Here is a 26,309-nt window from a genome sequence, read left to right on the forward strand (position 1 = left end):
GAAAAAGAGCAGTAAAAAATTTAAAAATTATGATGAATTAACCAAACAAATAATGAGTTTGGTGATCTGAAACCTAAATTACTTTAATGAAAAAATAATTATCTAAGAATTTATATCTCATTTTTAGTATGGATAACTGCCTTTTAACTATAAAACACAGATATTTTTAAATCCCAACTATGCTGAAAATAAAAGCACATACACCATCTATAAAGAAGTATAGATTTTTATCATTATAGCCTCAGATATACAGACAAAAGCAGAAGAAAGAATAAAAAGAATTGTGCTAGCCTTTTTCACTACTCAGTCTCCTGTGTGTGTTTGTGGGTGTTGGGCTACATGTGTGTGTGCACATTTGTGCATGCATGGCGTGGCATGTATGACAGAGACAGTAACACAGAGAGAGGATAAAGGGGAAAATGCAAATGGTAAGTGCAAACAAGATAAAAAAATAGAAAAGTGGCAGGATAAGATGATTCACCTCTGGGATCCAAATTTCTGAATTTAAATTGCATAACAGATCTGAATATATGTAATGATGAACTATCTTTCCAATTTTTATTCCCCACTCCATTGACCTCCCTTCATTTAAACAGCTCTTATGATCACAGTTGGGACCAATTATTTGACATTTAAGCAGTGCTTTGCATTATGAGGTACCTTCTATTTTTTTTCACTAAGATAAGGGGTTTTTTAAATTTTATTTTAACATTTACTTTTACATATTTTGGGGGTATAGTGTGTTGTTTCAATACATGCATGTACTGCACAATGATTCACTTCGGGAAAATGGTATATTTATGTATTCGTTAGTCCACCACACTTAGCTAAGTTGTAATGCCTTAAGGCAATTCTCATTTTAAACAGTCCCTAATATAGGAGCATGCTCATAAAATACTCAGTGTGGATGACTGTTATGTCCAGTCAACAGGTGGCAAAATTACATTTTAATCATGTTGACAAAAATAAACATGTACCTTAAAAATTGGTATTATTGTTGTTTTACTTTTAATCTATGAGTAGTTGATTGAACTTTTTTCTCCATTCAGACCTGTCATTTACTCAACTAAATTTATTATATATTGGGCTACAAGGATACTTGCCTTAGGTTAATATCTGTTATTCATGATTCCCTAAATAGCCAATGTGCAATTCAGCCTTTTTACTTGCACTTACACTTGTTTTCCCAATTTTGATTATCCCTCTCTCTCCCATCAATGTGTCCAAATTTGCTATCTTTTGAGGCATAGAAAGTCATGCTTATTTTATAAATACTTCTCTGACTATGCCAGTTAAGTTTTGATTCTGATTCAAAAATTACTCTATTTCCAATCGTCTAGATTCCAGTAAATGACATCCTCATCCTTTCACATCCCCTATACCAAACCTGAGACGTACCACAGCCCTAGCATTAAAAACATCTGTAGATAAATCTTTAAAGTATTAAGTAGAACTACTTGAAATTACCATTTCATGGATAAAATATAATTAAAAGCCAGTAATGTCATATGGTTTACCCTGATGCATCCAGAATCAGACTTCCTAACACTTTCAATGTTATCATGCTAGTCCAAGCCACCACCATGTCTTTGAAAACCAAATATCACGTCTTTGAAAAAAAAATAACAGCTTTATTAAAATATAATTTTTGAAAGATGAACAGTATATATTTTTTTTCCTTTTTGTCTTTTTTCGTGACCGGTAACGGTATCGCAACCCTCGGTGTCGCGCCCCACCGCGCTCAACCAGTGAGTGGACGGGTCTCCACATGGGATCTGAACCCTCAGTGGGAGCGCCGCCGCACTCTACCGAGTGCGCCACTGGGTCGGCCCGAACAGTATATTTTTTAAATACCTAATGGCTACAGATGAAATGGCCAAATTTAGCAGGGTTCTCTTAGATAATGGTGTATGCAAATACTACGTAATAAAAACTTCTCTTCTCCTCTTACATACAATATTGTATATTATTCAAGCAGTATGTCCACCTTAAAGGACATGTCAAATAATTTTGAGGACTGATTAACAAAGCCTTAAATGAATAAGTATTTTAATCTGATTTTCAATAAGTCAAAAATATTAAGATCTTAGGATTACCAGTCCTAGCAAGCAATAAAATTTAAATAGCCATGTTCTAAAATCAGAGAATCACCGACATCTTATAAATAATATTCTAGACTAGGAAGCCAAAGAACATTTAACTTGCTCACAATTCTATTTTTAACTCTAAATGATTTGAAGTGTGCTGCTGGACAAGTAATTTATCTTTTCTAACCTTAGGTTCTGCTTCTTTAAAACAAAGCTAATGCAATCTGCTGCCATTCATAGTTTCTCATGTATTTGGCGGTGCTGAGAAAGGTGACATAATTATAACATGGATGAATTTTTGTATTTGGGAATTGCCTCTCAAAAGAAAACAATTCCTGCAATTAAAGCTTTCAATGTGAGTACAGAGGGATATATTAATGTCATATGAATGAAAAATAACAGAACTATAAATACATAGAAAACAGTATGGTAAAGGAGGAAAAAAGTGAGAGTCAGGCACATCTCAGTTTGACTCCATACTTCCTGAGTGTAGGAATAATAGAAAAATTAAACTGCTTGGAGCCTTAGTGCTTTATCCTTAAAAGAATAACAAGCACTATTAGAGCACCTAATATAGTTCCAGAAGCATGGTAGGCATTGAATACATGTGTGGTTTTTCTCCTTGCTAAGGACTATCACATGCTAAGGACTAGACATAAGATCATGGGTCTAATGAAAAGATAACCTGAAATACTATCTTTGTATGGGTCATGTGTGATAACTTCTGAAATGAGTCATTAATATTTTCATTATTTTTTTAGTTAGTTGGCATTCCCCATAATATAATCACATCAAGAAAATGAATTCTTTATTACAAAACTGATTATTTTAAAAAGATGAAAAAAGCATGAGGTCTTTGAAGGCCCCAAAAGTCGGCTGTTCAATATTTATCTTTTTGTCTATTAAATACTCTTTATAGACTTCTTTTAATTCCAAAAGGTATATATGCACTTTAATCCGAACCTTGACAACAGAAGATTACAAGCTGGTGAGTATGTTTCCACCCTTTTATGCATGCTAATACAAACATTCACATATGACTTCTTATTTTTTATTTACATCTGCTGTATATATATCCTGAAATATATTTTGGAAATCCATTCACATCTACAGATATAAATCTAACAACAATAACTATATTTTGTCATCAAAACCGAGAAAGTCTGTACTATTACAATTATGCTTGGAAAGCAATTCTAAATTAGAACTGTTCTGGAAAATCAAGATATATGGTCACACTAGATCAAACTCACTGTTGGCAGTTTGATAGTACTTCATAATGCAATTACCCCAAAATATAGTTAATACTCTCTTAATCGATGTGCATTGAAGTTGTTTCTAGTTTTAGGCCACTTAAAACATAAAAAGAAATAAGTGATGTAATAAATATTCATTTTCTGGCAATTCTTTTCCTATAGGGTAGAATCCTAAAATTACATTGCTGAGTTTATGCTGTAAAGAAAAAAAATAATATTATCATAGCACATTCCGAAAAAAACATCATTTCACACTTCCTCTAATGATATTTGAGAGTGACAATTTACCCACAAGGAAAATCCCATAGTGACATAGACAGATTTCTTAATCCTGTTTTCTGATTTATTTGTATTTTTTGTAGTAACGTTATATTTTTGTTGATAAGATGTTTAAAAATTGTTAATTAAAAAATTTTTTTCAGTATTCACTGCTCCATATGAATGCAAAATTATCTAGTTTATATCTTGCCAGCTACCTGGATATCCTTATGCACAGTATTCTCTAGGACATTTGTTGTGTTCCTGAATAACTAAACTATAACCTATTTTTTTTAAAAAAAGATGTATTGTCAATGGATACAAAATTACAGCTAGACAGGAAGAATAAGTTCCAGGGGTCTACAGCAGTGCTAAGCATCTATAATTAACAATAATTTACTGTATGTTCTCAAATGACTAGAACAGAGGAGCTCAATGCTATCATCACAAAGAAATGGTAAATTTTTATGATGATGAATATAGTAGTTATCCTGATTTGATTATCACACATTGTTTAGATGTATTGAAATGTAATTCTGTACCCCATAAATATTTCTATCATTATGTCGATTAAAAAATAATTAATCTAACAAAATAAAATAAAGGGAAAAAAAAGATGTCATCAGGGGATTGTGAAAGTACATTAATTTAAAAATAAGAGCTGCATTTATGTTTCTGTCATCTCTTGTTATTTTCTTATAACAATAAAATGTAAAAACTATTCCAAAACACATTCTAAAACTTAGATGCAATAGTATGTATCTTTTTTATGCACTTTTTAAAAATGTCTAATGTGCCTTGAACTTCTTTTTGAGTAGATTTATAAATGTTAAGAATAAAAGAATAATCATGAAAAGCATATTTATTTTATGCCCTGATTTGGAAATTATTACTTTTTTAAGAACTTCTCAGAAAACTTTGCATTTTGCCAGTTGTATGACTCAAGGTAGCACTTGCTAGTTGCTATAACAAACAAACCAAAATCTTGGTTGCTTAATTCAGCAAATGTTTGTCACTTACACAAAGTCCAGTACAGATGTTCCTGGCTGAGCTATTATTCTGGGCAGCTCCATCCAAGAAAAAAAAATCCCAGTGTCCAAGTTTCTACCATCAACTAATTCTGCTTTCTTGGAGCATTTTACTTCTAGACAGACACTGAGTGAGATAATGGAAGATCATATCTTTGATGGGCAGGCAATAATAAGTTCTCTCTAGTCTATTAACTAGAGCCAGTTACATGGCTCCAACCTAACTGCAAGAAATGCTGGGAAATTTAACCTTTTTCTGTGCTGAGGAAGAGAAAAAGCATATTGTTCAGCCTTTAGAAAATTTCAGCTATGAAAAGCACACCAATCTAGAATCCTTTTGAGAAAGTAAAGATTGGCAATAAAAATAAAATTCCCCAGTAATAGTTTGATTTACTAAAGTTGCCCTTATTAGGACCTTGGTTTAAAGAACTGTATCTTAAATATAGTGTTTTTATTATTTTGTGCATAACTCTATAAATAGAAGTGATTTTTTTATTAAATTTCATAGAAAACACATTTTACTTAATTAAATCCCTTTCTAAAAAATTGAGTGATAGTCAACATTTAGCAATCAACCAAGATGGGATATCAGAAATACTCCAGAAAAACGCTATGACAGACCAAGACAGGTGAAGTACATCGTGAAAATTCACTATCGTGACTGTATTTCAGTGGTTACATTATATACTGGATATAACTTTCATGTACTTATTGATGGGGTGCATAACTGCCTACAATCCGATTTTATTTTTCATGAATTATTTTATGAGGGTTTTTTTAAAGAATTAGTTTTGTTAGATAATATAAACAAAGGAGAAAAATAATATATTATAAAAATACCGCATTATAAAAGCCTGGTTGGAATTATCAGTAGCTATAACACTAAATTCATAACATGCAAACTACAGTAATTTCTAACAATTAGGCAAACTTTTGCAATATAAATATTGAACCTAATCAGGAAATACAACTTATATTTATAGAAGTTGTAATTATAAGTTTATAAAATTACATTTGTACATGTATAAAATTGGAGTCTCTCTAAAATATTGAAAGTTGGCCTGAAATTTTATATGAACTTTTTCTAAAAATAAGTTTTAAAAATACAGGTTTTTAATCAACCTTCAAAATGGTTTAAATCTGATATCTGACTAATATAATATTGTCTGGTAAATCAGCAAGGCACTCTGGAATGGCCCGGTAATTTCCTATCAGCTAACATTTATTATAATTTCCTTTTGTTTATAGACTATCATAATTTTGGAGCATACAAAGAATTTTCTAAGTGAAGATACATTACCTATACTTTTATATGACCTGCCATCTAAATTCCTTGCTGAAAATAAATTTATGATTAAAACATCTTGATTACAAGATTGGAGAATCAAAACCTAAAAATGTTAAGGAATAAAATTAAACTAATTGTTCTCAAAATGTTTCATGTCCAGGTAAACAAGAGATACATCATGAACTCCACTTATGATAATTCTGCATAGTAACATTTAAAGTTATGTTTTTCACAGTCAGAATCAGATATCTATTTCAATATCATCTATGTGCTTGGTGGCTTCACCTAAATTCATTGAGCTAATATCTTTATAATTCTGTTTCAGCAGAAGTATTACTGGTCATTAATCATCACCCTCAGAAAAGTCTAGCTTCTAATAATACTTTCTTTTTCTGGAGAGAAAAATATGAAGCAATATTTAAACACACAGATTCTGATTTAAAAATATGTAAATTCTACTTTTATTTACCATCGGAAGAATTCATCCATCCACATACTTGATATAGTTATATTTTTAAGTTATAATCTATCTACTATAATAAATAATTTTATATAAGATAAACATATAATTATAGTGAAAAATTGTTGAAAGTAGCAGGAATGTACTATTGGGAGAGAAAGGAGGAAATAAGCAGGTAGTTTACTTAGGTAAAGGGAGCTCATTAAAGGAAAAGTTGGTGTTGTTCTTCCTGAGGGCATAGGATAATTGGAAAATATCATGGTTTACACCATTTATGAAAAGGAAGCATACCATTTGACATAAAGAGATAAACTTGTTCTGGAAATCTAGTGAAAATTTACCATTAACTGAATTAGTGAAAATTTTGTGAATTGATTGAACTTAAACCATTAAGAACTTAGCTGCATAAGTGTTTGGGAATTTTAATAATCACTGATATGTAAGACCATCAGAAAATGAGACTACTTATTTGTAAACAAATAAATTATTGTGTGACAAAGAGCTATTATTGAATTTACTGATTTTTATAAATGTTTATAAAATCATAAGTCATTTTCTACCTATCATAATCTTTTAAGAACTCCATCTTGAAGACAATGTAGATAATGACCCTAAAACAGAAAATCAACCCAGACTTTTTGAAGGTATTTTGAAATCAGTGAATTTGTGGACAAATATTCTAAAGTATCTATTTTTCATCCAGTGAGGAACCAGGAATAATGGCTTAAACCTCCTAATATTTGATGGAAAGCATCCATCTACACATTTAAGAGCCTAAGTAAACACCAGTAGGATAAATTGAAAGATACCTACAAGTAGACACATCAAAGTTAAATTATCTAAAGACAAAAAATGAAATCTTGAGAGAAGCAAGAGGAAAGTGACTCACCATCCACAAATGATACTCAATAATTTAATATTATTTATTAATTATTTAATATTATTATTAACAGCAACTTTTCATAGGAAACCATGGAGGCCAGAAGGCAGTGGAATGACATGCTCAAAGTGCTGACAGAAAAATGCTGCCAGTCAAGAATTCCGTATTTAGCAAATCTAGTCTTCTAAAATGAAGGAGAAATAATGACATTCCCAGGTAAAGACTGAGAGAACTTGTCACCTGCAGAGTTGCTCTACAAGAAATAGAGAGTCCTTCAGACTGAAAAAAAAAAGACAGTATGTGGTAATTTGGTTTCAAGAAAAAAATAAAGAGCATGAGCAGATATAATTATATAGATAATTACAAAAGACAGCATAAATATACATTTTAATTTTTTTCAATTACAAAAAAGAAAATAGATCACTCAAATAACATATCAGGAGTGGTGGAGCTGACCTAGAAAACCAAATATTTGTACTTTCAGTTTACAGCTTTTAACTATATCCATGTAATGATACCTCAGGTGGAGGAAAACTGTGTACTTATTAAATACATGTGAATACTGAAGGCTATTATTAGATATTACTTTGTTAAAATTTAGCCAAAGTGTATACAAACGCAGTGAAATATTAGGAAATGAAATAGCTGCATAAGGAAAATGAATTAAAGAGATTATTTAAAATTATCAGTTAAATTGTTAGTAAAGTGTAGTCATTACAATATCAACTCAGGCACAAGACTGTCTGGGTTTGATTCCCAGTTCCATCCCTGAAAAACTAGGTAGCATTAAGCAATTCACTGTGAATGGAAACAAGTGGAGAAAGCACCATGTGACAGTTGGAAGTTGGCCTGGTATTCGCAGCTAGCCACATACTTCTTGGTGTGGTTTGAATGCCCCCACAAGCTTGTGTTGAAACCTAACTTCCAATGTGGTGGTGGAAGGTGGGGCCTTTAAGAGGTGATAGGGTTGTGAGTACTGTGTCCTCATGAATGGATTGATCCATTCATGGGATAATAGGTTTTCATGGGCATGGTCTTGATGGCTTTATAAGGAGAGTAAGTGCGATGGTTAGGTCTCTAGCTCATGCCATCCTCACTGTGTCACACGCTGCATCACCACAGGACCCCATAGAGAGTTCCCAACAAGAAGAAGGTCCTTGCCACAAAAGGCCCCTGAACCATGGATTTCCAAGCCTCTGAAAGTATAAGAAATAAAATTTGTTTGTTTATAAATTACTCAGTTTCAAGTATTCTGTTATAATGACAGGAAATGGACTAATACACTTCTCCTACTGGAGAATTTGCACAGAATACAAACCTCAGATAAGGTGTTTCCATGACCACAATAAAATGAGACAAGCAATGGCACCTCAAAATTTTGCCTAAGCACAGACAAAAGCGAGGTCACTTTGCCACCTACAAAATACCAAACGCCGTATCTTTTGGCTACAATAAGCAGCTGCTACTTCTTCATCAATTACAGATTATATATGCTGCTTTCTGACATCATTTGATCTAGAATCAATTTCCACTTTCTTATACTGTACCCCCAAATACCTAATCAAAACATCGAATTTTCTAACAGATTCTCTCTAATGCCCTCTTACTGAGACAATATTTGATTCTCGATCATATACGTTCTCCCTCATTACAATGAGTAATAAATCCTACTCAGTCAACTATAGGGGTGTCTCTCATGGTTATTGGATGTAGGACATTGATATCACTTAACATTTTTATACCTCAGTTTCCTGATCTGTAAAATAGGGATATTAAATGTACACATCTCAGTGGGTTGTTGTGAATATTCAATGAGAGAAAACATGTAAAGCATGTAGAATAATGCCTGGCACACAGTGAATGCTCCACAATGACAAAGTGAGAGAATCAGCTTAGAACCTAAGGCAGTACATCCCATAAAAATATACTAATATTTGAAAATAGATGTGGAGAAACAGAAGTCTCCAAGTCCTCATGCACATCTAAGGCTCAGAAGAGTTGAGAATGAAAATTGGTAAAGGATTTGTGAAGAGGATTTTTCTAAAGAATTCTGCTCTAAGCCTCACCATCCAATCCCCAAGAAACTGTGATTAGAAATATCTCTTTATCACTTCAATTGATAGAGAGGATCTTCAACAAGACCACCCAGAGAGCTTTAAATTTATTCTCAGAAGCTATAAGCCACAGTACACTATTATCTGACTACCCCTTGAGAAGTCTAAATGTAAGAGACTGGCTGGTTGCTGACAAACAAGCTGTATAAGCAGCTGCTTTGGAACTGGCCTGCCTGCTCTAAGTTTGCCAGGACAAAGAATGTGGGAGTGTCTTCCCGTGTAGACTCTCTTATGTAGAACAGATATGGACTCATGCATAAAAGAGAGATGAATCCCAGTAGAGTTATACTGGGGATGGGGTAGGGGGATAGTGAATTGGCCTCAGTAGAAGAAATCTGAAGTTAGTCCTGGATTTCTGGGGAGGAAAATATGTTACCCTATTAAGAAATTACAGGTGAAGCATTAGGGATTTCTAAAATCCTTTGAAGGTGCTCACTAGGAAAGAGTTAACTCGAAACAACTGTCAAACACAGAAAGTGAGAAGACAATTTACCACAGTAATAGTTAATTAAAAACATTTTCACTCCCTTTATCACTCTTTTGTCATCCTCTTCTCCCCAATTCTCCATTTGACCCCATGGCAGAGGTTAGACACCACAAGTGGAAAACTGGGTGATGGAAGTGGGCAACAAAGATGCCTACAACACTCTCCTTACAAATGGTCTCCATCATTGTGGCAGCAGAATTCTCAGGTGGTCTTTTGCCCACAGTGTTACTCCTATGCTTCTGTTACATCATACAGCAGAGGGATGTGGCAGATTCAATTAAGGATACTAACCAGTTGAACTTAACATAGATTGTTGAGGTGGACCTAGCTCAGTCATATGAATTCTTTAAAAGCAAAGGGTTTTCTTCAAGTGGCAGGGAAGAGGAAGTCAGAAAAATTCAAAAGGTGAGAGAAATTCAAGGGAAGGGATTACACATTGCTGAGATGAAGAATGCAAGGTCGACGGAGAAGCCTCTAGTGGCTGAGAGTGACTCCAGCTGACAACCAGCAAGAAAACAGGGGCCTCAGTTCTACAACCGCAAGGAACTGACATCTGGCAATTTGAATGAACTTGGAGGTAGACTCTTCTCCAGAGTCTCTAGATTAGAGCCCCGCCTGGCCAGCACTTTGATTTCAGCTGTGTGAGAACCTAAGAATAGAACCCATTCAAACCTGCCCAGTCATCTAACCTACAAAACTGTGAGATAATAAATGGGTGTTGTTTTAAGCTATTAAATTGATGGCAATTTGTTACATAGCAATAGAAAGCTAATACAAGCATGTATCAGGCTAAATTTATTAACACATCAATTGAGAATATTCGACTACTAAAAATGACTTATATGGCATTTTATGACAAGAGTGATCATAAAATCATTACATTCAGTTTTTAAAGGGCAGTGAAAGAACTTCTCTAGCTGAACAAGAATCAAAGAATGGGAGGAATTGTAAAATTCTTTTTTAAATGCTTCCTATAAGTTGTGCTTGTTCAGTAAACCAGGTATTTATTGCATATCCAACAATTGTTTGTGATTATATTTAATAGAGGCCATCCACCAACCCATAGTACTGCCAGCTTTAAAACCTTTCTACACTAGGAAAACAAACATTATATTTAAGCTTTGTAACCTAAATATATCAAAATTGTATGATATTATTGTCACCAATAGCAAAAAAACCTACTTAGTAGTGGACCTTATTGGACATGGTATGGCAAGGCAAACAGAACTTTTGAATCACTGAGCATAAAATTCATCAAGGGTTACATTTTATAGTAGAAAAACAAGTTGTTTCAAGTGTAGCATAAGGTAGAGCATATTGGAAAATTTGAAAACAGAAAATTTGACATCTTACTTCTACCTTTCTTATAACAGACTAAAATTAACTCTGCCATCTAAAAATAAATCTGAAATCAACTTTGCTCAAAATCCATAGATTAAAATGGTTTAATTTTTGTTTGAAAAACAACTTACCTAAAAGTCAAACTCAAACACAATCACTGATTTATTTTTATACAAACAAAACGAACTAAAATCTTTACAAAGTTTGTCAGTGGCCAAGTATATACAGTCAGACTGCAATATGAAGGTCAATACTATTTTCTGGTTAATGTTCTTTTCTTTATATACACACTCACATATATTTATAAATATATGCATCATTATAAATATATGTGACATACATTATTTCATAAGATAAATTTAATTTCTCCAAGTAAGAATTACTTTTAAATGTCAACAAGATGTTATAAATGTCTAACTGCTTTTCTCATTAGCAAAACAGTTCTTCAATTTGTTTATAAAATACCTAATGGAATAAAATAATGTACTGAGAAACAGTTACATGATATAAAATTTTTTTCAGTCAGTCAAAGCTTTGTACAAAAAAAGAATATAAAACAAAAATTTTAATGAAATTAATATATATTTTAATCTGTATTAGTAAAGAGTATAAAGAATCACTGAGAAAATATTTTTAAGTGTTTTTAACTTATTTAAAAATGTGTCATGTTTATTTTTAATGTGCAAATGCATTCTTATAACAAGATTTATACCACAAAGCAAAAAACAAAAAGACAAAGAGCAAAAGGGGAAAGGGAAGCATATTTCCTATGGCAAATTATTAAAGAGTTTAAACTCTTTTGATTAGCATTGTTAACACATAGAAACCTGACGACAGCTTGTCTCAGCATTAAGGAGAAATACTGCTGTGTTGGGAAGAAAGTCTTTTTGATAAGAATATATTTACTGCCCTTGAAATGCTTAACAGACCTAACAGATGTATCTATAATTTAAAAAGAAAAAAAGATATCCTATGCTTTTGATCAAGCAAATCATCATGAGAGATAAAAGTTATTGGAAACTTTTCCCGTTTTAAAAACAAACAAAAAGGAACCTCCATACTGTTATTTCATACCATTCTCCATAATGGCTATAATAATTTACACTAATTTACAGTCCCACTAACAGGGAGGAAACATCCCCCTTTCTCTGCATCCTCACCAGTATTTGTTATTCTGTCTTTTTGAAAATAGCCAGTCTAACTGGGGTGATCTCAAAGTGGTTTTGATTTGCATTTCCCTGATGATTAGTAATGTTGAACATTTTTTCATGTACCTGTTGGCCATTTGTATTCCTCTTTTGAGAGACATTTATTCAGCTCCTTTGCCCATTTTTAAATTGGATTATTTGGTTTTTTTACTGTAAAGTTGTTTGAGATCCTTGTACATTCTGGATATTAATCCCTTAAACAACTACAGGTCGAACTACCACACAATCCAGCAATCTACTTCTGGGTATATATGCAAAAAATGGAAATCATTATGTTGAAGGGATTTCTGCACTTCTATGTTTATCACAGATCTATTTACAATAGCCAGGCTATGGAACCAACCTAAATGTCCATTAATGGATGACTGGATAAGGAAAATGTGGTATTGTGTATATACACAATGGAATACTACTCAGCCATAAAAAAGAATGAAATTCTGCCATTTGTAGGAACATGAGCCTGGAGAAAATTACGTTAAGTGGAATAAACCAGACACAGAAAGAGAAATACCACATCCTCACTCATAAATGGGAGCCCAATCCATAAATAAACAAATAAACAATAAAGAAAGAGAAAGAAAGAACAATCACAATAATACATTGAACTTTTAGAAGAAGAGAACAGATCTGTGGTAACTAGAAGTGGAAAGAGGGAGGGGGTTAATGAGAAATTAATGAGAAATCAGTTAATGGACACAAAGAATGATTACGTATTGTAATAATGAATAAGCTAACTAACCTTATTTGACCATCACATATTGTACACAACTATTGATACCCAACTTTGTACCCACAAACATGTATAATCGATTATGCTTGAATAAAAAAAATTATAAGACAAAGCAAAAAACTTTCAGATAGTTTGTAGCAATGTTGCCTTTGAATTGGAATTTTCCTTTTGGGAAAGACTAGTTAAATCCCATAACTACCCCTTATTTTTCAATCATGCATGGATGTATAAGATATAGTAAATAACAGTGGTAATTCATTTTTTTATATAAAAAGCAATATTTTTTTCATTCAAAAGTAGTAGACTTATTTTCGTGGTGGGATGAGAATTTCAGATATCAGTAAAATTAAAATAGTTATGCTTATTTACATTATCTTTCATATAAATGACTTGATATGTATATAAGTTATGCATCTCAACAAAAATGTACTACCTGCATAAAATTAATAATCAGAAAAACTATATTCTGGTCATTATATAAAAAAAGAGTAAATTTGTATTTGCTTAAACATGATAATTGTTCTTTCTCATTTTATTTGATGCTCAAGGTAATGCCTGAAAAGCATGCAACATAGATTTTAAAAATATATTTTTTCTATCTTCCAAAAGTTAACCTAAATAAACAAGGAGATTATTTCTCTAATTCTTCTAAATATTGCAAAATTAATTATTCTATGTCTGTGAAGGTTAATTCTAGGTGTCAACTTAATCAGATTAAGGAATGCCAAGAAACCTGGTAAAGCTGTCTTTTTAGGTGTGTTGCAAGGGTGTTTCCAGCAGAAATTAGTATGAAAGCCTGAGTGGACTGGATGAAAAAGACCCGAACTCAGTGTGGGTGGGAACCATGCAATACACTCGGGGCCCAAAGACAACAAAAGACAAAGAAAAAAGTTATTATTTCTCTCTCTACCCACTGGAGCTGAAATACACTCTTTTCTCCTGTCCATGGATATCAGAGCTCAAGACTCTTCAGCTTTTGGGTTTCAGGATTTACACGAAGGATACCATAGGCTTCTCTGGCTTTAAGGTCTTCAGACATGGACTGAGCCACTCTACCAGCAACCAATTTGCAGGCCTATCACGGGACTTTCTTCACAATCATGACTTACAGCAAGGACATCATCGACTTCCCTGGTTTTGAGATCTTTGGACTTGGACTGAGACACACTACCTGCATCCGGTTTGTGGACTTCTCTGCATAATCAAGTGAGCTAATTCCCCTAACAAATCCCCTCTCATATATTTATAAAATATCCTATTGATTCTGTCTCTACGGAAAACCCTGACTAATACAATGTCTTCCTATATGATTGTGTATAGATAGTTGTATATATAATTCTTCAGATAGAGCATTTAACATTTATGCCACCTTTTATATTTCCTAAATTCTATTCTACCCATTCCCAGGTACAGATATAGTGAAGAAATTGCTCCCTTTTGGTATTTACTAAATATTGTTGACTCATTTAAGGTGAACTTGACCTCTACATGATTTATATGTGAACAAATAGAGAATGTGACCTATATATATGTGGAAAGATTTGATCTTTATTTTAATTTTTTAGTTATACCTCTGCAATTCTAAAATAATTTTTATATTTGACAATCCTTGACAGATTAAAAAGTGAAGGCAATGTAATCAACATATGAACATATTTTTTAGTTTTAATGGCCCATCAAATTTAAAAGTTGTTTCTAACACCAATGTCATATAACTGCTAAAAATAACTCTTTCTTTTTAAAGATAATTTGTTATACATATATGTGTTGTACAAAGTTGACTTTCAGTAGCTGTGTACAATGTGTGATGGTCAGATCAGGATAGTTAGTTTATTCGTTATAATATGTAATCATTCTTTGTGTCCATTAACCAATTTCTTATTAACACCCCCCTCCTTCCCTCCCCTTTTCACCTCTAGTAACCACAATTCTTTTCTCTCTAAAAGTTCAACATATTATTGTGATTATTGCTTCTTTCTCTCTCTCTGCTTTCTCTTTATCATTTATTTGCTTATTTATGGATTCAGCTCTCACTTAGGAGTAAGGACATGCTGTATTTCTCTTTCTGTGTCTGGCCTATTTCACTTAACAAAAATTTTTTCAGACTCATCCATATTGCTGCAAATGGCAAAATTTCATTCTTTTTTATGGCTGAGTAGTATTCCACTGTATGTATATACCACATTTTCCTTATCCAGTCACCCATGGATGAGCATTTAGGTTGGTTCCATAGTCTGACTATTGTAAATAGAGCTGCAATAAACATGGGAGTACAGGTATCCCTTCGACCTGATGATTTCCAATACTCTGGACATATACCCAGTAGTGGGATTGCTGGATTATATGGTAGCTCTATCTGTAGTTGTTTGAGGAACCTCCACACTGTTCTCCATAATGGCTGTACTATTTTACAGTCCCACCAAGAGTGCAGAAGGGTTCCCCTTTCTCCACATCCTTGTCAGCATTTGTTATTCTGTCTTTTTTATAATAGCCAGTCTGACTGGGGTGAGGTGATATCTCAAAGTGGTTTTGATCTGCATTTCCCTGATGATTAATGATGTTAAGCATTTTTTCATATATCTGCTGGCCACTTGTATGTCCTCCTTTTAAAAATGTCTATTCAGCTCTTTTGCCCATTTTTTAATTGGATTCTTTGTGTGTGTGTGTGTGTGTGTGTGTGTGTGTGTGTGTGTGTGTGTGTGTGACCAATAAGGGATCGCAACCCTCTGCACAGTGTTGCCTGAACCACGCTCAGCCAGTGAGCGCACCGGCCATCCCTATATAGGATCCGAACCCACCGCCTCAGTGCTACTAGTGCCCACGGACCGGCCCTTTAATTGGATTCTTTGTTTTATTTACTGTAAAGTTGTTCGAGCTCCTTGAATTTTGTGGATATTAATCCCTTGTTGGATGTGTAGTTTGCAAATATTTTCTCCCATTCTGTAGGTTGTCTTTTCACTCTGTTGAATGTTTCCTTTGCTCTGCAGAGCTTTTCAGTTTGATATAATCCAAATTGCTTATTTTTTCTTTTGTTGTCTGTGCTGTTGATGTCTTATTCATAAAGCTTTTGCCCAGTCCTAGATCCTGGAGTGTTTCCCCTATGTTTTCTTCAAGGAGTTTTAACACCACAGGTCTTATATTTAAATCTTTAATCCATTTTGAGTTGATTTTGGTATATGGTGAAAAGTACAGATCAAGTTTCAATCTTCTACGTATGGATATCCAGCTTTCCCACCACTATTTATTGAAGAGGCTCTCCTTTCCACATTGTTTGTTCTTAATAACTCTTGACAGAAAGATGACATATGGATTTTGTTCGTGTTTATTTTTTCTAGTTTGGCATTTTTATTTGTCTTTGACTTTTTTTTTTCCTTCATGAGGTTTATTTCACTCGAGTCTAGGACTAACATGGTAGACTTTTAATTACACCACAGTTCTTTCTTTTTGTGTGTGTGTCTATTTTTTTATTGAAACATAGTTGATAATACATATTTGTGAGGTACACAGTTGACTACCAATACTGTGCAAAATATGTGATGATCAAATCAGGACAATTAGCATGTTCATCATTACAGTACATAATCATTCTTTGTGTCCATTAACCAATTTGCGATGCTTTATTTATTTATTTGTTTATTTATTTATTACAAATATTCATGAGAGAGAAAGCTAATAGTCACCCCTCCTGCCCATGAAGTGAGGGCCAGATTTATACTGGTGGCATACCCATTACCAGAAATTACTTTTGTACCCTTTGTCCCCTCTCAATTACCTGCCAACCTCTCTCCCCCTCCCCCTTATCCCCCACTCCAATTTGTAGCCCTAGGAATGTTCCCTCCCTCTGTTGGATCACAGCACTACTGTGGTCTTTCTTTCCTGTCTCTCTTAGCTTCCAAATATGAGTGAGCACATGTGGTATTCATCCCTCTGTGATTTGCTTATTTCACTCAACTTAAGTTTCTCCAAGTTCATCCATCTTGTTGCAAATGGGAGTATTTAATTCTTTTTTATGGCAGAGTAGTATTCCATAGTGTATATATACCACAGTTTCCTTATCCAATCATCCACTGATGGACATTTAGGTTGGTTCCATATCTTGGCTACTGTAAACAGAGCTGTGATAAACATGGGAGTGCAGGTGTCTCTTCAGCATGATGATTTCCATTCCTCTGGATATATACCCAGAAGAGGGATTGCTGGATCATATGGAAGATCTATGTGTAGTTGTTTGAGAAACCTCCATACTGTTTTCCATAGTGGTTGTACTAATTTACAGTCCCACAAACAGTGCAGTAGTGTTCCCTTCTCTCCACTACCGCATCAGCATTTGCTATTCACCATCTTTTTTATTATAGCCAGTCTAACTGGAGTTAGGTGGTATCTCAATGTGGTTTTAATTTGCATTTCCCTAATGACTAGTGATGTTGAGCATTTTTTCATGTATCTGTTGTCCATTTGTATGTCTTCCCTTGAAAAATATCTATCCAGCTCCTTAGCACATTTTTAATTGGCTCATCTATTTTTTTACTGTATAATTGCTTGAGTTCCATGTATATTCAGGATATTAATCCCTTATCAGAATTATAGTTAGCAAAAATTTTCTCCCACTCTGGAGGTTGTCTTTTAACTCTGTTGAGTGTTTCCTTTGCTATGCAGAAACTTTTCAGTTTGATATAGTTTCTAGACACATATAAGTGACCAAGACTGAACCAAGAAGAGATAGAAAACCTGAACAGACCAACAACAAGCAAGGAGATTGAAGTGGTAATTAGCAATCTTCCAACAAAAACAAAAATCTAGGTCCAGACAGCTGAATTCTACAAAACTTTTAAAGAGGAATTAATACCAATTCTCCTCAAAGTATTCTAAGCAATTGGAACAGACACTAGTCTCCCAAACTCACTCTGTGAGGCCAACATAACTCTGATACCAAAACCAAATAAAGACACAACCAAAAAAGAAAATTGTAGGCCAATATCCTTGATGAACCTAGATGCTAAAATACTCAACAAAATATTAGCAATCAGAATACAGCAACATATTTAAAAAATTATACACTATGATCAAGTGGAATTCATCCCAGGGATACAAGGATAGTTTAACATATGAAAGTCAATAAATGTGATACACCACATCAACAAACTCAAGGACAAAGGTCATATGATTATCTAAATACATGCTGAGAAAGCATTTGATAAAATTCAACATCCCTTCTTGATAAAGATTCTCAGCAAAGTAGGCATAGAAGGAAAATATCTTAACACAATAAATGCTATTTATGACAAGCCCACCACCAGTATCATTCTAAATGGGGAAAAATTGAAGGCCTTCCCCTTAAGGACAGGAACAAGACAAGGATGTCCACTCTCAACACTTCTATTCAGCATAGTACTGGAGGCACTAGCTAGAGCAATCAGGCAAGAGAAAAAAATAAAGGGAATCCAGATTCGAAAAGATGAAGTCAAATTTTCTCTATTTGCAGATGCCATGATACTATATATAGAAAAACCTAAAGACTATCAGAAAACTCCTAGAGCTGGTTAATAGCTTCAGTAACATTGCAGGATACAAAATAAATGTCCCCAAGTCAGTAGCATTTATATACTCAAATGATGAATTAACAGAAAGGGAAATAAAGCAAGTAGGCCCATTTACAATTGTCACCAAAAAAAATAAGATACCTAGGGATCAATTTAACCAAAGAGGTGAAAGACCTCTACAATGAGAACTACAAACAACTTCTGAAAGAAATTAAAGAAGACACAAAAAGTTGGAAAGATATTCCATGCTCTTGTATTGGAAGAATTAACATTGTGAAAATGTCTATACTACCCAAAGCGATCTACAGATTCAATGCAATCCCCATCAAAATACCAATGACATTCTTCACAGAAATGGAAAAAAACAATCTTACCTTTCATATGGAAAAACAAAAGACCCCGGATAGCCAAAGCAATCCTGAGCAAATAAATAAATAAATAAATAAATAAAGCCAGAGGCCTGACTTCAAATTATACTACAAAGCTGTTGTAACCAAAACAGCATGGTACTGGTATAAAAATAGACATTCAGACCAGTGGAGTAGAATAGAGAACTCAGAAGTTACTCCTCAGGCTTACAGACATCTGATATTAGACAAAGGCAACAAAAACCTACATTGGGGAAAAGATTGACTCTTCAATAAGTGGTGCTGGAAAAATTGGATATCCATATGCAGAAGAATGAAACTAGATATGCATCCCCTACCATACACTAAAATCAACTCAAAATGGATTAAAGACCTAGGTATAAGACCTGAAACTATAAAATTACTAGTGGAAAATACAGGTGAAACACTTCAGCAGTTACGTCAGGGCACAGGCTTTATGAACATGAGCCTGAAAGCACAAGAAGCAAAAGAAAAAATAAACAAATGGGACTATATCTAACTTGATACTTTTAAGGCTCATTTTACTTTATCTTCAAAAAAAAATGAGTCATTTCTCTTGTGTCCTGTCCATGCTATTTTATGAATATGGATTCATATTTCAGATTATAAAAGGAGTGAGATAGATGGAGACAAAATAAGGTAATATGAAAGATCATTATTCTTCATGTGTGAAGATGATCCCTTTAGCAAAGTTAACCAGTAATGTTTTCATTACAATTATTTAGTTTTTAAAATGTACTTGTAGGGCTGGCTGGTTTACTCAGTTGGTTAGAGTATGGTGTTATAAAATATATTTTTAACTCTCTTGGAATAAAATATAAAATACTTACAAATAGAAATAAAAATACTTTCTGAAATAAATACAATATATTATTTTCTTACAAGTTGTGGCAAAACAAGGAAAACATAGCCCTCAATCACATTTTCATTTAGGGAATGTTTAATGAGATGTACACTATGTCAGTAGCTTTATAACATCAGCACAAAATGAGTGAACTATAGAAAAAAAATTAAATGTAAATAACACATCCACAAACACAACTAAATCTTGTACTATACCACCTATTTTAATTATACACCAATACTTTTTAAACTGTTCCAAAAAATTGAAACAGAGGCCTTTCTCCCAGACTCATTCTATGTCCGATGCTTCATGTCTGGTTCATATGTCTGGCCATTCTCCCAGATTTATTCTTTGTCTGATTTTGGTATGAGGGTGATTCTGGCCTCGTAGAATGAGACATCATTCTGATATCAAAATCAGACAAAGACACAACAAAAAAGAAAGAAAGCCACAGGCCAATATCCTTGGTGAACATAGATGCAAAAATCCTCACCAAGATATTAGCAAACAGAATACAAGAGCACATCATAATGATTACGAACCATGATCAAGTGGGATTTGTCCCAGGGATGAAAGGATGGTTCTACATGTGCAAATCAGTAAATGTGATACACCACATCAACAAAAGCAAAGACAAAAATCATGATTATCTCAATACATGGAGAAAAAGCATTTGACAAAATTCAGCATCCCTTCATGATAAAGACGCTTAACAAATTAGGTATAGAAGGAAGATGTCTCAACATGATAAAAGCTATATATGACAAACCCACCAACATTGTCCTAAAAGTGGAAAAGTTGAAACCTTTTCCTTTAAGAGCAGGAACAAGACAAGGATGCCTACTCTCACCACTCCTATTTAACATAGTATTGGAAGTATTAGCCATAGCAATCAGGCAAAAGAAAAAAATAAAGGGCATTGAAATTGGAAGACAGATTTAAATTCTCACTGTTCACAGATGACATGATCCTATGTATAGAAAAACCTATTACCTCTACCAAAAATACTCATAGAGCTTGTGAATGAATTCAGTAAAGTTGCAGAATGCAACATCAACATACAAAAATCAGTAGCGTTCTTATACACCAACAACAAACAGGAAGAAAAAAAAAAGGACGCCCATTTACAATAGCTACCAAAAGGATAAAATACCTGGCAAAGGAGATTCTAATACATGCTTGAAATACTTTTATGTGTGTAATGGTTAATTTTACATGTCAACTTGATTGGGCTAAGGTATGTCCAGGTAGCTGGTAATACAGTATTCCAGGTGTGGCTGTGAGAGTGTTTATGAGAGAGATTAGCATTTGAATCAATAGACTACGTAAGAAGATCCACAGTTACCAGTGTGCACAGGCAACATCCAATCCACTGATGACCTGAATACAGCAAAAAGGCAGAGGAAGAATGAATTCTGTCTCTACCTGTTCTTGATCTGGGACAGCCATCTTCTCCTGCCCTTGGATATCAGCATCCTGGCTCTTGGGCCTTCAGATACTAGAACTTACACAAATATTCCCCATCCCCGGTTTTCAGGCCTTTGGCTTCAGATTTGGTGTTACACCATCTGCTCCCATGTTTCTCAGCCCTTCATCCTCAGACTGAATCACACCAGTGTCTTTCCTTGTTCTCTATCTTGCAGATAGCATATCATGGGATTTTGTGGCCTTTGTAACTGTGTGAGCCAATTCCCATAATAAATCTCCTCTTATATGTTTATTGGTTTTTTTTCCTCTAGAAAACCCTGAATAATAGAATGTATGGAATGTTGATTTACATAAAAGTTCACAGTGAATTTGCCCTGCAGCAGTTAAGATAATTAGTATAGGAAGCTAAAAACATGGCCTGTATTAAGTGAGAACATTGTAATTTTCACAAGTGGTTAGTAATTATTTTTAAATGATGTTTACCTTGAAGCAGTTTTGTATTTGAATGTAACAGAAGGAAAGAAAAGTAATGAATGTTATTTCAAATTTATAACTTTTAAAAGTAAATATATAAATTTGAAGTTACTCTTTTCATTTTGAATCAGAGTTAAGCAAGTATAGATTATACCTACTCTAAGAGACATTAATACTTGAAATTCAGGATAAGAGAATTCAGTCAAGTCATACAAGGATAATCATAAAAATCTCTCCAATTTAGTTAAGTTATGCAAATTTCTCACCCATATTAATTTCTACAGATTTCTCCTCTTTCATCCTTTATCCATTGTTTGACATTCTCAGTTTTATTCTATGCGAAGCTATATTTTTCCTTAATATCCTATTAGAATATGACTTATAAGCCTCTATGCATTTCTACTTTACACTCAATTACATGTCCTATTTGAGTATTTATAATATTTGGGGGGCCAAATACAGGTGGTTGCATGATTATTTTTTTCTTAATACTGGAGCTCTAAAATTTCAGATAAAGGCATAAATACTGCAAGTCATGGATTTTCATATATGCTTGATCTAGACTGTACAAAGAGAATAGTGCATACTTGACCTAAATCAAAATCATAAAATAAATAACCTTAGAGATGAAAACCAAAAGATACCCCAGAAAAGGAGGGATGCTGCTATTAATAGCAACTTGGAAATTAACAGAGATATTTTAGTAATTTCAAATGGAAGTCTCTTGAAGTATTGCTAATATATTCTAAAAGTTGCATTAACAAATTAGAACATAGTATTATACTGCAGCTATCTATAGATATGTTGTCTCTGGAAATATACATTCACACATACTCACTTTAGTATCCTAATTTGTCTGTGATATGTTTCTACTCTTTTCAAAAACTCATCCAATAAAATGGTATCACAGTTATAATTTTAAAAAAATAGGTATTTACCCCATAGGTCCTTATCTTCAATGATTGCCAACTCAACCTCTCTTCCAGTAATGATTGTGCATGTGAAAGGTTCTTGCAGAAGAACACTAATCTCACCAAAGGACTCCTTCTCCTTAAGTCTACCCATGTAAACAAGTTTTCGCGTTTTTTTCTGTGAAAGATAGAGATAACCGATGTTTAATGCAACTAATTTCATATAATAAATCTGCTGTTATCAGAAACTCACTTGTTCATAAATCATTTTAGTACGATATTTAAAATAAATCAGTGATTTTATTCATATCAGGGAAAACATTTACTTAACATGTGGTTAAATTTTATTAGAACAATAGTAAATTAACAGACAACTTCAGCATATCTAAGGTTAATTGAAAGCATTTTCATTTAGGGATTTTCCAATTAAATTTTTTATTCATGAAGATGATTAGGAAATATGGAACTAATTCAATTTTTTAAGATCCTAGGGGACCATTTCGTAAGCACAGTTTAACTTAGAATGTTTTGTGAGTGACCATTTGTTACACGTATAAGGAACGTTTTAACTAACAAGGAAGAAAAAAAACAAACAGAAAGTGCCAGAGCCAGAACCTATTTGATACAATGAAAGATGAAGAATTCTCCCCTGCCTTTCCTGTTTAAATACAAAAGAAACATACAGAAAGTGAGTTTGATTTAGAAAACTAGCAATTAGATCCAAATCAGGGACCTTGTGGAGAAAGGCCTACGGTATTTTCAGTATGGGTGGTTCTGAAGAAAAAGTTGAGATCCCAAATTATCTTTTCTGGGAGATCACATCAGTGCTGAAGAAAGGTTGGGTTGGTGAATAGTAATATTCAAAAGATAGAATACAGCACTCAGGGGAGGAGGGTGATAAGAATGCCGAAAAAGTGGAAGCCTTTACTAAGTATCCAGGGATCAAAGCCAATATAAATTGAATATTTGCAACTATATAAATGGGAAATACTCACACTCAATATGATTAGTGCAGCAAAATTCAAGTCAGTTTACCGTTTTTACTGAATTTCATTGAAGACTCTTCTGACCAACCAGGAAGGATTAGTTCTAACTTTTCTATCACTACACATTAGTTTTTTGCTTATTCGATAATTTCATAAAAATGGAATCACATGAGTGCACTCTTCTGGGTTTGATGTTTGCCCAACCTAATAAGTTTAGAATTAATTCATATTCTTGTGTGAATCATTAATTCTTTATACCACTGTGTGGCATGCCGTTGTATAAATATACCACAATGCTTCTATTCATGCAACTGTCAATGTACATTTGGATTACTTCCAGTTTGGGGCTTATGAGGATTAATGTAAGCCTTTGTGTGGACATATATTTTTAGTTCTCCTGAGTAAATGTCTTGAGTGAAATTGCTGAGTTATAACCAGCAATTCTTCTCTAGATATTTACTGAAGAGACACATACCAAAAGTGTGTCTTAGCCAATCTGATATACTTGTAGTACTAACTGGTAATGGTTTTAATTTGCATTTTTCTGACGAATAAGAATGCTAAGCTTCTTTTAATATGCTCATTAGTAATTCCTATATCTTACAACTTATCTTACATTCCTATATGTTACAGTTCAGGAAAAAGAAACCCAACTACAACAAAAAATGGTCAAAAAGTGAACAGAAGGGTCAGCCCGTGGCTCACTCAGGAGAGTGCGGTGCCTATAACACCAAAGAAATGGGTTCGGATCCTATATAGGGATGGCCGGTTGCTCACTTGTGAGAGTGTGGTGCTGACAACACCAAGTCAAGGGTTGAGATCCCCTTACTGATCATCTTTAAAAAAAAAAAAAAGCAAACATAAATTTCACAAAAGAATACAAACATAAGTCCAATAAGTACAGGAAAAGGTGATGAAACATATCCACTCATCAGAGAAGATTAACTGATGAAAGAGAGTATACAAGATTAAAACTTACCATTTTATTTGAATGTAGTTTCACAAATCCTATAATACTTCTATAAACGTTACAATATCCAGAATTGATATAAGCCACAAAAGAAATTATACTTCCACTTTCCACTATCACTGAAAATAAGAGAGATAGTTCATCATTTTTTACATTATTCTCTATATAAATTATTTTAGATATTATGACAATACAAGCTAACATATTTAATTCAATAACTATTAATAGCAAATTTCTTAATGTACTGCCAATTTATAGGAAGTACTTACTTGGTATAAGATAAAAAAAAGTCTGATATTTAAATCTGTAACCTAATGTAAACATTGACAAGACTTTGGCAGTAAAGGCAGTGGTGTTCCAATAAATGGTCTGGTAGGGGACAGAAAGGGGAGTATGGGAGAAGCTTCAATCTGCAGCATTTGCTGATTTCCAAAATGTAAATATTTCTACCATGGCTAAATTCAAACTGTCAATGGTTTAACAGCTAGCTCACAAAATTACTGAGTATTTAACAACTGACTCTCCAGAGCCCGTATCTTGAGCTAGCCCAAACACTCTACTGAACATAGCAGTTATTAAAGCAATGACTTTGAAGCCATACCAGCCTGGTTTGAAACCCTACGCTGCGACTTCCTATGTGACCTTGAATAAATTATATAACCCCTCTGAGCTTCAAACTTTTCATCTTGAAAATGGCAAAATTAGGAGTCCTTATTCTATACCCTATTCTATGATAAGTAAGTGCATACGAAGCACTTAGTATGATGCATAGAACTGCACAATAAATCATGTTATTAATATCATTATTATTTCAAACTTGTGTGATCACCCTGAGGCCAAGATACACTTGAAGGTGAACTTTATTATAACTTTATAACTATCAATGTATTAAAATAAAAATCACCTGATCTACAGAACATTTTAAGTTATCAACATAATTTAATTTAAATACTTAAATCAATTCGAAATAAATATAGAAATTAAAAGTAATATTTCAAATTAATTTTTGCTTTGTTCTGGAACAGTCAATATTTTATTCTGAAAATCTCAAACATAACAGTGATGACCTAAATACAAAGACACATATGTAACTTTCCCATAATTTTAGAAAGTGGACAGAGTGTTTAAAATAAGATTTTGAATTATTCAAAAGCATTTCCATTTATTTCCCAGAGTAAAAGAGCATATATCAAGATAACAAAATTATTGTGTCATCAAAATAATAAGGAAGGTAGAGAATAGCACAGTTCTTTAAAAATTATGGTTAAAAAAAGAACACAGTAACAACTATTAAATATAATTTACCACCAAGAAAAACAAACACCAACATCCAATGGAAAAATACTTAGATATGTGAAATGGCATTTCAATAATTTTTCTGACATGTTTGTGGGGATATGCTGTCTCTCTTTCCTCATATAATATTCAGAGCTTAAAGTATATAACAAAAAATTAAAAGGTTATTATATTGTCACCAATGTTTACTTCATTTAAATAAAAATGTATGGTAAAATTTTAATATTATGCTTCTTACAGCCAAACGATATTATAAAATTATCTTAAGATGTCAAAGTATAATATATGTGTAGATTTATGGGTAAATTGTATGGGCAACTAGAGATTTTCTCAC

At 33.3% G+C, this 26,309-nt stretch overlaps 1 protein-coding gene across 1 annotated transcript in view; it reads right to left on the bottom strand.

Moving 5' to 3' along the window:
* Positions 1-3,331: 3,331 nt before the first annotated feature.
* Positions 3,332-26,309, bottom strand: part of CNBD1 (cyclic nucleotide binding domain containing 1) — a gene marked incomplete at its 5' end in the record, with an annotated part of 68,842 nt that continues 45,864 nt past the window's right edge. Inside the window, 3 exons of the mRNA XM_008587718.1 lie at positions 3,332-3,439; positions 22,751-22,901; positions 24,689-24,798. Of these exons, the coding sequence (XP_008585940.1) occupies positions 3,432-3,439; positions 22,751-22,901; positions 24,689-24,798 (269 nt within the window). The remainder of the gene's footprint in view (positions 3,440-22,750; positions 22,902-24,688; positions 24,799-26,309) is intronic.

This window comes from Galeopterus variegatus, unplaced genomic scaffold (genome assembly GCF_000696425.1).
Source record: "Galeopterus variegatus unplaced genomic scaffold, G_variegatus-3.0.2 Scaffold4510, whole genome shotgun sequence".
Taxonomy (NCBI): domain Eukaryota; kingdom Metazoa; phylum Chordata; class Mammalia; order Dermoptera; family Cynocephalidae; genus Galeopterus; species Galeopterus variegatus.